Genomic DNA, 17,442 nt, shown 5'->3' with positions numbered 1-17,442 from the left:
ACAAAAGGTTTTCTCCCCCCCACCCCCTACCACTCTCCTGCTGGTATTAGCTCATCTTAAGTGATCACTCTCCTTACAGTGTGTATGGTAACACCCATTGTTCTCTGTGTATATAAATCTCCCCACTGTATTTTCCACTGAATGCATTCGATGAAGTGAGCTGTAGCTTATGAAAGCTTATGCTCAAATAAATTTGTTAGTCTCTAAGGTGCCACAAGTACTCCTTTTCACGCAACAGAGGTGATGGCTGAGTAGCCCTTGCTGGATCACATAGGGTGAATACAGGTATAGTAGCAGCCCTGAACTGACAGTATGCCATGGTAGGGCCACATCTTGAATACTATGTGCAGATGTGATCGCCCCATCTCAAAAAAGATATATTGGAATTGGAAAAGATTCAGAAAAGGGAAACAAAAATTATTAGGGGTATGGAACGGCTTCCGTATGAGGACAGTTTAATAAGACTGGGACTTTTCATCTCGGAAAAGAGACGACTAAGGGGGGATATGATAGAGGTCTATAAAATCATGACTGGTGTGGAGAAAGTAAATAAGGAAGTGTTATTTACTCCTTCTCATAACACATGAACTGGGGGTCATCAAATGAAATTAATAGGTAGCAGGTTTAAAACAAAAAAAGGAAGTATTTCTTCACACAACACAGAGTCAACCTGTGGAACTCTTTGCCAGAGGATGTTGCGAAGGCCAAGACTATAACAGGGTTCAAAAAAGTACTAGATAAAGCCATGGAGGACAGGTCCATCAATAGCTATTAGCCAGGATGGGCAGGGATGGCGTCCCTAGCCTCAGTTTGCCAGAAGCTGGGAATGGATCACTTGATTACCTATTCTGTTGGCATTAGCCACTGTCGGAAGACAGGATACTGGGCTAGATGGACCTTTGGTCTGACCCAGTAATGCCATTCTTATGTTATGTTAACAGTAGCATCACTGAATGAACTAAGCAAGAGAAAACAAGCTGATTACTCAAGAGAAGGCATTTAGTGATCAGTGATAACAATATCATTAAGATTGAAACTTTCCATTCAAACCCTGTTTTACTTAACATTTTTAAATTTCCTTTGGGGAATGAAACTTTTCATGCGTGGTCTCTGTGCAAAAAAGAATTTATCTGGAAAGTTTGGGCTAGATTTGTTATGCTACTTTCAAGATATGCAAATGTTACAAAAACTTTCCCTATTGCATAAAATATAATATTGCTCTTACATATTTCATCCATAGATCTCAAAGTGCTTTACATAGGAGGGCATCATTAACTTAATTTTACAGATGGGGAAACAAAGGAAGAGAAAGGAAAAAGTTACTTGCTCAAGGAACGATTCACCTATTCCACTTTAATTAAAAAAAACATCTGAAGGAAAAAGCTTCAAACTTGGCAGGATTGTAATTCACAATCCTTACGAAGAAGTAAGTCATGTTTAGGGAGTCCAGGAATGGAGAAATCACTTTACTATTTCAGTAATTTTAATTGGCAGAGCTTAAAAAAATGTACCTCTCTCTTGCTAACAGATCTCTGTTACAAATATAGCCCAGAAACCTGCACTGTTGAGGCAACCCACCCTCTAGTTGCTATTCTTGGACCATTCTAGGAGGTCCATCTTTTGTATTAGTCTTTGACTTGAGTCTGGTAAATTTGAAGCTCCACCGTCATCTAGTTACTGTAAGGGAAAAGGAGCAGTCTGTCTCCCTTCTCTCAGAGCCTTGTGAAGGAGCGAAGGGTGTCTTAATAACACTATTCCTTCTGGCTGCTGTGAGGCTGAAGGAAAGAGGTCCCCGCTACCTTTCTGCCTTCGCAAACAATATCATGCCTGCCTCTGCTGTTGTTTACAGTCTCAAACAACAACAACTGAAAAGATTCTTGACAGTTTCATTGCCGTCCACACTTTTAAATAGAAGCACTGAAAATAATTAGTGTTTTGTTAGTTTCATTCTCTGCTGTTTGGCAAACCTATGAGCAGCAGCAAAGGTAATGACCTGCCCATGTGATGACTCAGAAGAAAACACTGTATTGAGTCACATTCAGTTCACAATTGGCAGATTATTTGCTGGCCTTTATAGCTGCTTTAAGAAAGGGGTTTTAGTAGTGAAGTTTATATTTTGCAGCAGTTGATGGTTATGTCCTCACATTTGCCACAGAAAGCTTCTCATTCACCATCAGCAGTGAATTATTCAATCCATGCTAATTTTCATTACTCAGCTCATTTGGAACAGATGGTGCCTTCTTCTGAGTTCACACAGCGATTAATACTTTGTGGGAGCTACTGGAAACAAATGACAGAACCTTTCATGTGAGGATCTCCAAGCACATTTCAAACATGAATGGATTTAGCCTTGCTAAATGGCAGTGAGGTGGGTAAATATTAACTCCATTTTACAGATGGAGAAACTGATGCATGGTGAGGTTAAGTCACCTGCTCAGAAAATAAAAAGAATATGAAAAAACAGATTCTATTCACATCCTACATTAGAAGATTTATTACATGATAGGAGGAAATTGATTCTACTTCTTGAGTGAAAAAATATAATTTTCACAATGGCTAGATCTTGCCTTAGACTCATGTTAGAGGTTTAGAATAGTTAAGTTATAAAGGTAGAGGGAAACCAGGAAGCTAGATAATATCAGTGCTTTCTAGCAATACAATTCCACTAAAAAGCATCAAGCCTCTCCTGCTTATGGCCCAAAGATAATTTACCTACAGTCCATAGTGGGATAAAAGAACTGGGAAGCAAATTTACATCTACAGAAAGTAATGTATTAAACTAACTTACCAAAGGATTTCTGTGTGTGTAAATGACAACTTTTTCAAGATTTTTTGTAAGGCAAAAGTTTTGTGCCATCTGGTTATTCTGGGATTGTGGTTGTTAGCATTTTCTGGTTTGTTTTTGACACATGTAGTCATTGATATATGTGGGATAATGTAAGGACATTTTTCTCAGTAAAAAGAATTACTACTGGTAGAAAGTCACAGTGTAGCAGAGCCACAGAGTAAAGCATTATCTCTGGCAATAAATTAAATCAAAATTGTTATAAATGTACCATCTACAGTTTTCATTAGGAACTCAGCTAACATCTCATCTGTTGTATTTATTGCAGCCTCATCACAATCTATCATGTTACTAGAGAATCAGCTGACTTTGAAATGACCAACATCAGGTCAGAACATCTCTCAGATTTAAATATGTTATTAAAGCTAATGTTAAAAAATTATGTAATACATAGGTTCAGAAAAGAGTGCCTGTACATCTGGGTATAGTGCTTAGATTATCCACAAATACAGAGTTTGTTTTTAAAAAGTCATGATACATAAAGTACATAATCAGGAATAATCCAAATATAGGTGGATAAATTTAAGAACACAGTTTAGATATTAGCATCCAAGTATTCAGGGTACATCACTCATGAGAAGTTGTACAGAGATTTGGTTGTGGAAAGCACAATATATCAATGAGTGGAGATTGTCCCTCAGAAATTGAGATTTAGGAAATACAATTTATCAGGGAAGTCTTTCAGTTACTTTCCTTACTGCGCTTCTCATCAGCACTCTACCTCATCCCTCCTGGTATTGCCGATGTCTGGTGATGTGTTCTATGTAGATGTCCCTTGATCATCTGATGGCATCCGACACCATGAGTTGCCGCATCAGCCGAGTGTAGCGTTGACTGATTCCACATTCTCGCAACACTCACTCGTTACTGGAGTCCCATGTGCCCGGGGCTCTGACGATCAGTGCATGTGTCTGAACCTCTCAAGGTGTCAGACAGAGGGGCGTATTTCTCCACCTTTCGAGCTCAGGCATCATGGAAGGCCGAGGTCCTGTTCTCAAAGGGCACTGTGACGTCCACCATGATGATCTTCTTCCGGTCCTCATTGGTGATGACAATGTCCGGTTGCAGTTGGCTATTGGTTCTGAGGATGGTGGAGTTCATGGCAACCTTCCCTACAGGTGGTGGGGTGGCTCTGACTAGGCAATCTAGGATGGCGTTGTGTCGCATCTGCCAGGCTCTGGAATGGGGCTTGCAGCTACACAGGAGGTGGCGCAGTGTTTTGTTGGCACAGCTGCAGTTCCTACATTGCTTGTCCCGATTCCTGTGGCGGATGGCTCCACTCAGCAGAATGTAGTGGAGCTGGGCCCTGTTGAAGAAGCTCCAGTCAGCAAATCAGGTGAAGCTGCCCCTGAGGAGGAAGTGGTTGCTGGTGTCCCACTTGCACATCACCTCGAATGCCTTGCCCTGATCCAGCTTCTGCTTCAGGTTTACCACATTCTAGTAGTGGATGGCATCCTTCAGGGTCCTCTCCAGCACGGTTCTAGCTTTCAGAGTGAGGATTGTGTGGTCCGTGTTCTTCACCTTTGGCACCAAGACTCCCAGCTCATGGCATTCCTCGCATCATGTCCAGCGGCAGCAGATACGCTTCTCCAGTTGTCACGTAGCGCTGTGGGCATGAGTCCAGAGCGAAGCAAAGTCTTCCCCGTCTCTTCCAAATTCACCTTCCAGTGATCCACTCAGATAGGTGGCAACATCTTGGTTGGAGGGGTCCTGGCAATTCGCTTCTTGATGACATCCTGAATGGCACTTTCTGCACTGTTCCTCACCATGGCGTCCAGGCACATCAGAAAGAGAAAGGCGTGAGTGATCACTGCAACAGCGCACAGATCATCCATACGAAGGATGTTGGCACTGCCCTGACTGTGCGAGATATACACCAGTTCATTGCTGGCTCTCTGGGGAAGAACATCCACTTCTTCACTAGCTGCCTGATGGTGCTGTCTGCCTTGTTCGGAGGTACCTTCGCCATGGATGAATGAGATACGGGGGATCAGGAAGGTGTTCAAGGCGTTGATCTTCTGCCGTGGTGCCAGTAGGGAGTCGTTGATCCTGGCCACATCTCGTAGGATCTCCACAATGGTATCCTCAGGTGTCTGTTGGATATGGAAACCCGTGGGCGTGCCAAGATGTTGGTATGCTTTCCTGTCCTCGAGGAAGTTCATAGGTTCACCCTGGATCTGAAAAGACGTCACCTGAACTGAGACCCTTCTACTGCCATTAATATGCAGGGATGCGCACCTCCTAGCACTGAAGCGGAGTCCCATCCAGTTGGCAGACTGGCTGGTGATGTCAAGCATTTGTTGGGGACACTCGGGGTTGTCTGTGATCAGGACCAGACCGTCTGCAAAGACCAGGATATTCAGGCTGTTGCTGTACAGGTCGAAACTTCCTAGCCCGCTGGAGATGGCTCGAATGAGCGGCTCCAGGGCTAAGTTAAAAACAATGGGGCTGAGGGGACAACCTTGGTTCACGCCACTATGGATAGGAATTTCAGGTGGCTCTCCTTCCATGGAGTGGATGGTGGTGGTGCAGCCTTCATAAAGTTCCTGGATCAGTTGGAGAAAGTTTTCAGGCATCCCAAACTCTCACAGAGTGGCAAAAATGTGCTGGTAGGGCATCAATCCAAAAGTATTAGTCAGCTTGAGCCATGCTAAGGCACATTGCCTCTGTGCCCTCCTGTTCATGTGGACAGCAGTCTGAAGGACAAAATTGTGTTCATAGCAGCCTTCCCATGACATGAAGCCTTTCTGGTTGGAGCTGATGGCTCCTCCATTCACTGACCAGTCTGTTATCCTAGCCGTGAGGCAGCTGGCATACAGTTTGTACGTGTTGGAGCAGAGAGAGATAGGTCTCCAGTTGCTGGGGTCATCTCGCTCGCCTTTCTTGTAGACGAGCACTGTCACAGACTTCTTCCAGGAGCTGGGAGTACGGCAGAATTGCTTCCATTTGTTAAAAAGTGCAGTTAATACCAGGCAGCCAGGATCTTGTTTTTTCAGGACGTGATAGCAAATGCCATCTTTTCCTGGGGCTGCATTTTTGGTCTTTGTAAGTCTGGTGTCTGGTCTCTACTTACTGTGATGTAAAGTCTTGTTCCAGGTCCCCTGCACAGTCAATACGAGGTAGAGGACGAAGGCACTCTGGACGCTACACGTCGTTCTGAGCTACACGGTTAAACACACCCTTGAAGTATGAGAATAGTCTCTCTGATGGGATTGCGCAGTAAGATGAAGGCCTGTCGAGGTGTGACGTTATGAGTGTAATATAATATCTCATTGAAAGGTGACTTTCATTTCAAATTAACTCACAGACTGACCTGACCCATGACCGAACTTTAAAGACTGGTTAGGAAGATATGTAAATAAATAGAGCTTTGAAATGCAAGCCTGCATTGTTAGAGATAGAAGGGTAGATGTTTGTTCAGGTCTTCTGATGTAAGCAAACAAGTCTTGTCTATTGCTACAGCTTTGATTCAAAGATCAAAAGAGGATTATTAACATTTAGGAAGACACGTGAGTGAAACAGTATTATTGTCTATGTCTCTTTGAAGGTTGTGATAACCTGTATCTGAATTGTTTAATGGATAAATTATCCTGTGCTAATTGCCATGATGTTTGGAAGAAGGAAAGTTAAGCCTATTGTTTTCTCAGGCCAGAAGGCTGTTGGAAATGTATAAAAACCTTGGGACACGATCCTTCTTCATCTCAGATCTGCTCTGGGTTTCAAGGGGGGAAACCTTAAGCCACAAGGATTGAGATCCCCAGTCACTGACTGGAGTCACCCTGAATATGGACATTGGACTATAACCTATGGACTATTTCTAAAAGGACTTTTGGCCACTACAAACTCATCTCTGCTATGTATCTGAACCTCAAGAATTGAATGCAAGTCTGTATGTATATTGATCTTTTAACCAACACTCTCTCTCTTTTCTTTTTTAATAAATTTTAGTTTAGTTAATAAGAATTGACTGTAAGCGTGTATTTGGGGTAAGATCTATGTTATTATTTGACCGGGGTCTGAGGCTTGGTCGTTTGGGGTCAGGAGAACCTTTTCTTTTATATGATGAAATAAGATTTTCAGAATTTATCATCATATGTTTGACATGTGTGTCTGGATGGAGGCCTGAGGCTGGGTACTTTAAGGGAACTGCATTATTTGGACTTCTGAGTAACCAGTGAGGTACTATAGAAGCTGTTTTGTGCTGGCTTGGTAAATCTAAGTATTGGAATATCCACCAGCATTTGGGGTTTGTTTGCCCCATTCTGATTGCCGTTCACCCTAATTGAGTGACCTCAGCTGGCTCCCATGGGCAGCACCGTCACACGAGGATCTCTCTCATAGCCTTAGGACGGTTTGACCAGGAGAGCTTCTGGATACTGGATGCTGCTGCTGCTGGGTCATACAAGTGATTGATGTTCCTCCTTCTGGCTTCTCTCCTGTGGTGGTGGTGGTGGTTCTTATGTCTCCATGCAGAAGTTCTGGGAGCAGTCGGTGTACTCTTATTGCAGCCTCATCACAATCTATCATGTTATTAGAGAATGAGCTGACTTTGAAATGACCCACATCAGATCAGAACATCTCTCAGATACTAAAACTGGGTATATCTCTTCTCTTACCTATGTTAAAAAAAACTAGTAATGTTGTGAAAAAACAATGGGTTTTGTTTTTAAAGTTAAAATAATTGAAAAAGTGTAGTTACTTTTAAACTAATATTGCTGAAAGCCTGCCAAGACAAAGACAAGGATTTGCAATGAAACAAACACTACAATATCAGGCCAAGACAAGACATCTCTGTCAGACATACTGACAGTTAAAAGGCAACAACATAACAGTATAGCGAGACCCCCTGACAGTACAGTGACAAATTCACTCAAATCCTCACATCATAACACCATGTTATTGTACAGCCATCATAGCTGTCATATACTTTCAATGTTTTTTTGGTCAAAGCTTTATCCAAGTTTGAAAGATGGGGCCATATGAAAATGAAAGCTTCTTTTCAACGTTTGTTATTAAGAGACTACTAAGGGAAAACTAAACAAACCCAGCTCAATAGCCTTATTTTTCTTCTTTCAGTGCTATTAAAGATGTTCTCAAACCCTATAACTCACTAAATGTGAACAAATTTTAAAAGACCCAATATGACATGAGTTGCTGCATGCCCAAAAACAAACAATTGTGTCATTGCCTAATCATGAGACACAGCATAAAGAAACAAAGTCTCAAGGAAGGGCTGCCATATGAGGAGAAATGTAAAAGAATAGGATAATACTCTGCACTTCTTTGGAGTCTTCTCTCCAAATATCAAGAAGGGATATTATGGTAAATTTGTAAAAGTATTTATGAGTTGAGCCTCACACCACAGCCCAAACCTGAAAAACAAAACAATCACCTTCACAGGAGGACATTACTATTTTCATAGAATCATAGAATCATAGAATATCAGGGTTGGAAGGGACCCCAGAAGGTCATCTAGTCCAACCCCCTGCTCGAAGCAGGACCAATTCCCAGTTAAATCATCCCAGCCAGGGCTTTGTCAAGCCTGACCTTAAAAACCTCTAAGGAAGGAGATTCTACCACCTCCCTAGGTAACGCATTCCAGTGTTTCACCACCCTCTTAGTGAAAAAGTTTTTCCTAATATCCAATCTAAACCTCCCCCACTGCAACTTGAGACTATTACTCCTCGTTCTGTCATCTGCTACCATTGAGAACAGTCTAGATCCATCCTCTTTGGAACCCCCTTTCAGGTAGTTGAAAGCAGCTATCAAATCCCCCCTCATTCTTCTCTTCTGCAGACTAAACAATCCCAGCTCCCTCAGCCTCTCCTCATAAGTCATGTGTTCTAGACCCCTAATCATTTTTGTTGCCCTTCGCTGGACTCTCTCCAATTTATCCACATCCTTCTTGTAGTGTGGGGCCCAAAACTGGACACAGTACTCCAGATGAGGCCTCACCAATGTCGAATAGATGGGAACGATCACGTCCCTCGATCTGCTCGCTATGCCCCTACTTATACATCCCAAAATGCCATTGGCCTTCTTGGCAACAAGGGCACACTGCTGACTCATATCCAGCTTCTCGTCCAATGTCACCCCTAGGTCCTTTTCTGCAGAACTGCTGCCTAGCCATTCGGTCCCTAGTCTGTAGCGGTGCATTGGGTTCTTCGGTCCTAAGTGCAGGACCCTGCACTTATCCTTATTGAACCTCATCAGATTTCTTTTGGCCCAATCCTCCAATTTGTCTAGGTCCTTCTGTATCCTATCCCTCCCCTCCAGCGTATCTACCACTCCTCCCAGTTTAGTATCATCCGCAAATTTGCTGAGAGTGCAATCCACACCATCCTCCAGATCATTTATGAAGATATTGAACAAAACCGGCCCCAGGACCGACCCTTGGGGCACTCCACTTGATACCGGCTGCCAACTAGACATGGAGCCATTGATCATTTTGTATTAAGCATTTTAGCACTCCTGGAAGTTAAGACATAAAATGGTTGGCACTTGTCCGTAAAACACTGCACCTTCCTGTTAGACAGTACTCTAAGCTTCCAAGAGGTAAAGTTTATAACACAGAAGAACTCCATGTCTCCTCAGACAGGCAGGCATTGCCCAATGCTCAATTTTCTCTAATGACCCTCCATGCCCTGAGACTGACACTCAAATCCAAATCAACCATGAAGGATCTTAGGGCTTATCTACATGACAAACTATACCTGTATCAGCTAGGGTGCGATTTATAGCTATATAATTATACTGGTATAACTCCCTCTGTGTATGCTGTTATTCCAGTGTAACAGCATATTTTCCCCTATTTGGTTTATGTCACTTTGGATGGGTTCTAAGCTAATCTAAAAAAAGCCACTATTAAACTAACAGAGTTATAAGCGTGTCCATGCGAACACATTTATTCTGGTGTAACTATGTGGGTATAATTACACCAGCATAGCTGGTAAAATCTTTCCCTTGTAGACAAGTGTTTCTGGACTGAAACACTTCTGAAACAAAAATAAAGAAGAAAATCCACAGAGCATTTCCATTTTACATACAAAATTTAAAATTCTTTAGTCTGTTTTTACAAGTAGAATAAATATTGATGTCTACTGGATGGAGAAAATTTTGCATTCACATCAATCACAAATATTTTAGATTCAATGCAAACTGAAAAGATAAGAAGAAACCCAATGTAAATATGCATATAAGAGATGTGGAGGCTTTCATCACATTTAGAAATTTGTTTAAATAACCTTTTTACAATTTTACAAATTTACCATAATATCCCTGACACTTACAACAGCAATTATCTGAGAAAGTCTAGATGTGTCTGGTCTGAGCCTACATAAATTTAATGGAGGATTTTTTGTTCTTTAAATGTAGTAATGGATATTACATTTACTACATCCTAACTACATAGGCGTGAGAGACCACCAATCCTTAGCACCACTGTGTACCCTGGGTCCACAAGTCTCATGCCACTATATATACACACCTCTCCATTTCATCCATGAGCTTCAGTCCAGCCTCTGTTAGATTTATTAATCTTTGGCATGGAGTCCTAGTTTGACAGTCCTGCTAATGCACTCAGATCCCCCTCTTGTAGGTTCACCAGAAGGATCAGCTGCCCTGGGAACAGATCCATAATGTAATTCCTCAGTCATATAAACTTAATTTTGACTTCATACTTTCTCACATGCAAGTCACATTACAGACTTTACCACTACGCCTATGCATATAGGACACATGTCAGCTGAGGTCAGTATTAAGTTTTGTTTGAGTGTGACTTTGAGGTATTGGACATGTACATTGTGGGTGGTTACACACTAGAACTGAGGAGTTTGTTGTGGACTCTATATTTGGGGATTATACTGTTTATGTAGTAAAGCATGTGAGTCAGTGTGGATGGAACTCCTCAATTTTTAGTGACAGCTTTGATAGGAAATGTGCTTGAGCAACCTTAATACTACGTTGCCAAAGTTTTTGGGATGGAAAGTCTACAAGGCCAAGCCGAGACTGAAAAAAAATAAAAATAAAAACCCAGAAACCATTCTTCTAATTCTATTCATCATATCATCATTGCAACTCTCCCATGGGTAGCCATTACATATGTTTCTATAGCTTCTTCCTTGGACTGTAATAATATCATTACAGAATATTCAAAAATGTTTAAAAGAATTTCACTTATACCACCTTCTAAAATAGGCATTATAAAGAAGAAAATTAGTCTTCAATTCAAGACAACTTTATTTGTGGAACAACAAACTATTCAAGTATTGCCAAAGCATAACCTGTTAATCTTAAAAAGAAAAGGAGTACTTGTGGCACCTTAGAGACTAACAAATTTATTTGAGCATAACCTTTTGTAAGCTACAGCTCACTTCATCAGATGCATTCAGTGGAAAATACAGTGGGGAGATTTATATATAGAGAGAACATGAAACAATGGGTGTTACCATACACACTGTACATACGTATTTGGAATAACTACACAGTTGAGGGCACAGCCAACTGTTACAAAATTTAAAAAACAAAAAACTGTATAAACCAAGAATGCCTACTTCAATAAGCACAATTTTACTGGATAAAAGATTTCTCAAGTGATGTAACTTGGCTTTCAGTCTTCTGCCTCAAAATGCAGAGTTAACAGCAGATAGCTACATGTACAGTGTGAACAGTTATGCTGTCACAAGAAATCTACAATAAAAAGAACAGCCTTTTTTCACAGTTGGGAAATAATTAATCCTGTGTATATTTTTATCACACAATCTAAAAGATCAAACGATTTCCATAGGTAGAACTGTAATTCCAAAAAAAACCAAAAACCCTCTCTACTTTGATAGAACAGGCAAAATAGTTAGCAATTTTATCAATTTCAATTTGAGATGATATATATTTTCACAGCACAAACAAATGAAATAAGTAACCTACTCCATCAGGATTCTGTTCAGGCTACCGATCGATCTATTGGTTTTCAGTAGCACACCTCACCACAATAGCTAAGAGCTTCCCTGATAAATTAGATATGGATGATGAGGTCCTTATTGGTCTTCACTGAGTCTTCAGCTGCTCTCCCTTCTCTAATTTAAGACGCTCTTGGTGAAAAAAAATACCTATAAGGGAGTGGGTTTTTTTCTCCCCCCTCTTCCCTTCATTGTGGACATGGTGGAAAAGTTTACTCAAAAAGGCTGATTTAATTAATCTGATCTTCTCAAGAAACTTGTTCCACAAGTAACCCTGCAGTTTGAGAATACATTATCTCTGGTGCTTATGTGCTTTGTAACCCTACTAAAGCAGATTAAAAGTGGAAGAGTACAAAATATTTCACTCCACTGCATTTAAACTATTTGACACATTTTTGTAATATTTAATTTTTGGTGCTGGTGAGAGATACAGGATTGACAGAGCTGTAGACTGAGTACAGCTACATATCCACAGAACAGGTACAGCATGGGCAATCAGCAAGAACTCCCCCCCATGCTGCCTTGACAACATGCTTCAACCTCACTTCACAGCCCTTTCAATCCTTGAATAACCTGCTGCAACTAGCAACAAAGATGGTTAATATCAGAGGTACCTATGGTTTTTGTAATATACATAATTGTCATAGGAGAATTGGAATGAAATCATCAACACATTACACCTAGGTCACTAAACTAGTCATCAGGTTATGGTAACTTTACTCACTACTGACCTGGTCTCAGTTAGAATCAATAACCTAGATGTCTCATCTCATTAGCTGTCCCCAGAACCATCCAACTCTCTCTTTACAACTTACCTGATTTGCAGTCTGTAAATCTCTGCCCTACAATGTACATGGCATTTCAAAAATAAAAGCCACTATTCTTTCCTCAGCAAAAAAGTTTCCACATTGATATTTCATTTTGGAGCAATGCAAGTACTCTGCACTAGCACATGGCTGGCTGAAATTCAGGAGCAAGGCTAGGAGAATTAAAAAAGTTCCTTTTATTTCATTGTTCTCTGCTGAATGATCCACAAAGAGCAAATACATGTGGTCCTAGAGAAAGTCAACTGTCCTGTTCCTATTATTGAAAGCAAAGAGACATGAAGTTAAACACACCACTGAGTTTCTAAAGCAAGGAGACACTTCCAGACCAAAAAATCATTTAAAATTAACTTCTTTTCTAGATAGTAAGATACACACACACACACAAATACTCAAAAGTCAATGCTACTATACTTTTCTAAAGAAAAAGAAATGTATTGTATAGATGTATTACTATGCTGCCTCTTATTGGCAAGAGTGTATTAAATACAGACAAATAAAGATGGCTGAACAACAAATGGTCATTTAGCATGACCATAAAAATAGGACTTGTTATCCAGTACTATGGACAGGCTTCCAAATTCAAGACATTCTAAAGAAAGGCACAACTGAACAGTTTGGATTTATGTGACTTTATTAAGGTACTACTTTCTATTCCCAACTCTGACATTGCCCATGTGCTAAGCACACGTTTCAAAAACATAGAAAGCAAGTAATTTTAAAATATAATTTTTCTAGGAATGACAATTGTAATATACTGTATGCAAGGGGGCACTTTCATATTAGTTCATTTGCCTCAGTGTTTGACCTCAGAAGTCCAATACGTAAAATGTAAGCTACTTATTTAACATTTGCAAATAAATACTGTATTTTTATTTCATGTGGAACAATTAACTGTATGATCTTGGGCAAGTTTCTTAACCTCTCTATACCTCAGTTTTCTCATATGTAAAACTAAGATTAATGCTTATCTTCAAGGGGTGCTGTGAGGCTTAATTAACTGAAGTTCATAAAGTGCTTTGCAATCCTCAGATACCATGTAAAAGAATTATGCTAAAATCGATTCTGAGAAACAAAGAAAGTGTTAAATACAGCTAGTTTAAATTAAATGGGTATTTCTACATATCAGAGTCTGATACGGAAAACCTGTGTTGACATTACTGTGCATTGGAACAGCAGCAAAAACAGGGACATTTAAAACACGCCAATATATATATATATATATATATATATATATATATTCATTCTCCACTTACTTTTTTCTTATTGTTAGGTCTGACAGTGGTATACATCTTAGGCCAGCTCCTAACACCATGAGAGAGGATGTTAACAACACTGTTACCCGGAGACCTAAGACAAACAAAAATGGTAATATATTACAATTTTTAAAAATAAAGCAGCAATAATGCTAAGAATGAAGCTGAATACATTCACATACATACAGCCTGAAACTGCTTCTTGACATGCCATCTTTTTCATAAATACCTACACAACCATGAAGCTTTGTTATTACAGATATCAACCATGACTTCACATTGTAAAATACAGACCTCTCTATATTCAAGCTCCAACCTTTTGCAGGACCTGGGCCAAACATACATAAGCACCTTTAGAAAAGAAAAATACTATACAGTTTCACTGGTGCTCATACTGAAGGTTCCTTATTATGCACAATTGAAGTGTCAAGCAATAACATGATCTGAAATCTAATAATCTCTGGACTACATATGTAGAGGGAGAAATGGACCCCACACATTGTTTTTTGAACACTAAATGAAGTAGTGAGATTTGGGAAGTGGGGTGGGAGGTTTGCTAGATTCTTTCATAAAGCAGATTTACATTTCACCTTGAAGAAATAAATTTTCCCCTAGAAAAATCTGCCTTCTTTGCAGTACTTGCAACTAAGAGAAGTTTTTGATGTGTTCAGATCAAGTTGTCAGAGGTTGTGTGTAGAACACATTTCTAAAAAAATAAGTTACAATTGATTGATTCCTTAAATATCTTTCCCTCCAAATCTGTGATTCAGGATTGAGAAGCTGCTAGATCAGAAACAACTTCATCTTTAGTGCTGTAATTTCACTTGCCAACTACTAATGATGATGCATTTCCGTCATCAGTAAACAGAAGAAAAATGGATATACCTTGACAAGAGTTAAATCTCGATAGCCTTATGAAATATGGCATACATCCAATGAAACAGCACTTGTACATTTCATATTTATGTGGCCATACATTTCATATCTATACGGCCATACAACTTGTAGTTAATTCACAGCAAAAGAAAGCATTGCATTTGGCAGGATTTCTGTGTCACAGGGAGCACAGACTAGTGAAATAAAAAAAAATCTAAATTATTCAATTACATGAAACTTAAAACAGCTGAAATACTAATAGGCAAATAAGAAATATTAATAAATGCTTCTTGCTCTAAACCCCCTTTCTGTAAACTTGCAGAAATCCTGGGCTTACTCACCATTTATGAACTACAACTGAACCTTGTTTGTTCTTATCTACCAGTGCGGTTAACTAAGTCCAGCCCTGGTTCAGTTGAACCAGGGGTGTGCCATCCATGCATGCAATGTATGCACTGTATGCCCCAGAAAAACTAGCTGCCTGTGGTTCCATTCTGTCCAGACCCATTGCCCAAACAAGCATGGAAGATGCCATTTTAAAATCAATCCTCCACACAGTGTGACCTAGCTTGTACCACACATGCAAGAAAACACTGCGTGGAGGACGCCATTTTGTGGAACATCAGGCATGCAAATGTGTAACTGAATACATTAGGTATGTGCTGGAGAGTGGGACCAAGATAAGCAGCAGTCAGTCAGTGGTAGCCACTAGCCAAGTTCTGTTAAATTTTCTTGTTGACAGAGGAACATAGAAATTCATATAGCACACTATAGACAAATTATATGCACAACTGCCATGTTAAACAAAGCCCCTAGATAGTTATATACATAATTAATTTGAAACTTTACTGTTTTCTAAAACAAAATCTACTTAAATATTTATGGTGCTTAAAAACCAAGATGCCCCCCCTACTATTTCCACTTCATTAGCACACCTGATCCTTTTCCTGTTTTAAAGTGCATCCTTGAAAAATGTCTTTTTATATGCTTATGTTCTTCTGTTCTCTGTTCTGTACCATATACTCTGACTAGCCAGCACTTTACAAAACATTATTTCTCTGTAAAAGCCGAAGGCATAGATTAAAGTTCCACGCAGGTTGCTGGAATAGTGTCTCATTAATGGCAAAACACAAGTGTGGAAAATAAAGAGAATATCAAGTATGCCCAGGAAGGGGATGGCAGTGATCACTGTTACTATGTTTTCCTCACCAGTACTATCCTACAGCTGAGACCAAGCCAGAGAGAACTCCCACTGCAAGAGTACAATTGAATATACAAAGCATGCAAGTGTACAAACGAATCATCTGTGATAGACCAAAGCTAGTGGCTTAAACTCTTAATCAGTTTAGTACAAAATTAGTTAATTTAGTGCAAGTAACTAAATTAAAACAAATAATAGTAAATGGATGGTCAAAACCAAAATTGCAATTAGTGAGTTCTTACAGAAAAGCAGGAAAAGATATGAAATCACATTTCAGCGAAGCAATGTATAAATGTGAATGGATCTGTAGGTGTGCAAAAACAAGCTATAATGCTGGCCCTGTCTACTTTTTTGTCAAGGAAAAGAAAGCGTGGAATAAGGCATGATACAATGACCTAACAATGTACAAAATGTAGACATCATGAAATAGCCAGAAACACCTAGCACCCTGTATACAGTTACAAACATTGGGACAAGCTTCCACTGATCTTCACTTAGATGAGCAACAGAGAACTGCTGTGAGACAACACATGAAATAATTTGCTAAATAGCCTGATTCTGACAACAACTAATTTGCGTTGTAGGTCATCTTGGAGAACAAGAGCTGGCATTTCATGGGCATAACAAATCAGATGATTCTCTGAGACAGAGCAGTTATGTAAAAATCTTAGAATTAGTCAGTGAGTTCAATCATTTACTCAAGCAGCATCTGGAAACCTCTACTGTTTTTTTGGGAACATCAAACAGAATTCAAAATGACCTTATCAAAGCAGTAACTAATGTCCAATTTAATGTCATTGTCAAAGAAATTGAGGAATGCCATTTGTTATTTTACTGGACGAAACCTCAGGTATCGCCAATAAGTCTCAGCTTTCGACTATACTGCATTATGTGAGAAGAATGGTGATGCTACAGAATGCTTGTTTGGTTTTCCTGAAGTTAGCAACAATTGAACTGCGGCTGGCCTTTATCACTATGTTGAAATGGTGTGCCAGAAGTTTACATTCAGTGACAAGTTGGTAGCTCAGACATACGATGATGCAGCAGTAAGTGGAGGTCACATAAGTGGACTTCAGAAACACATTTGTGAAAAGTTCCCCTGTGCACTTCTTGTTCATTGCTATGCTCATTTTTTAAATCCTGCCCTCAGTTTTGCAGCATACAGTATCAGAGAATGACTGATTCTTTTCAAAAATTTTTCTCTTGATCTCCAAAGTAAGCTGAACTTCTTTGAAACGTATCTAAATGAAGCCTGCCTTCTATTTGTACCACAAGATGAAATTTTCACTCAAGGCTTGTATAAACTGTTAAGCAGAGCAAAGAAGCTCTGATCGAACTCTTCAAAAGTGTAGTGCAAAATCCAGCAGATTGGAATGCTTGTCTTTCACCTCAGCCAAGACTTTCCTGACCATGCTTGATGATTTTCAGTTTATGTTTCTTCTTTGCCTCTGGAGTGACATATTTGAAGTGACAGGAGAGTTATTTG

The 17,442-nt window shown here is 39.8% G+C and overlaps 1 protein-coding gene across 1 annotated transcript in view; it reads right to left on the bottom strand.

Moving 5' to 3' along the window:
• Positions 1–17,442, bottom strand: part of SLC49A4 (solute carrier family 49 member 4) — a 152,706-nt gene that overhangs the window by 82,971 nt on the left and 52,293 nt on the right. Inside the window, exon 2 of the mRNA XM_084642531.1 lies at positions 13,880–13,973. Within this exon, the coding sequence (XP_084498657.1) occupies positions 13,880–13,973 (94 nt within the window). The remainder of the gene's footprint in view (positions 1–13,879; positions 13,974–17,442) is intronic.

This window comes from Lepidochelys olivacea, assembly GCF_965140295.1.
Source record: "Lepidochelys olivacea isolate rLepOli2 genome assembly, chromosome: 11".
Lineage (NCBI taxonomy): Eukaryota > Metazoa > Chordata > Testudines > Cheloniidae > Lepidochelys > Lepidochelys olivacea.
Note: the sequence above shows the minus strand (reverse complement) of the source record. Positions and strands in the feature narration are given on the sequence as shown.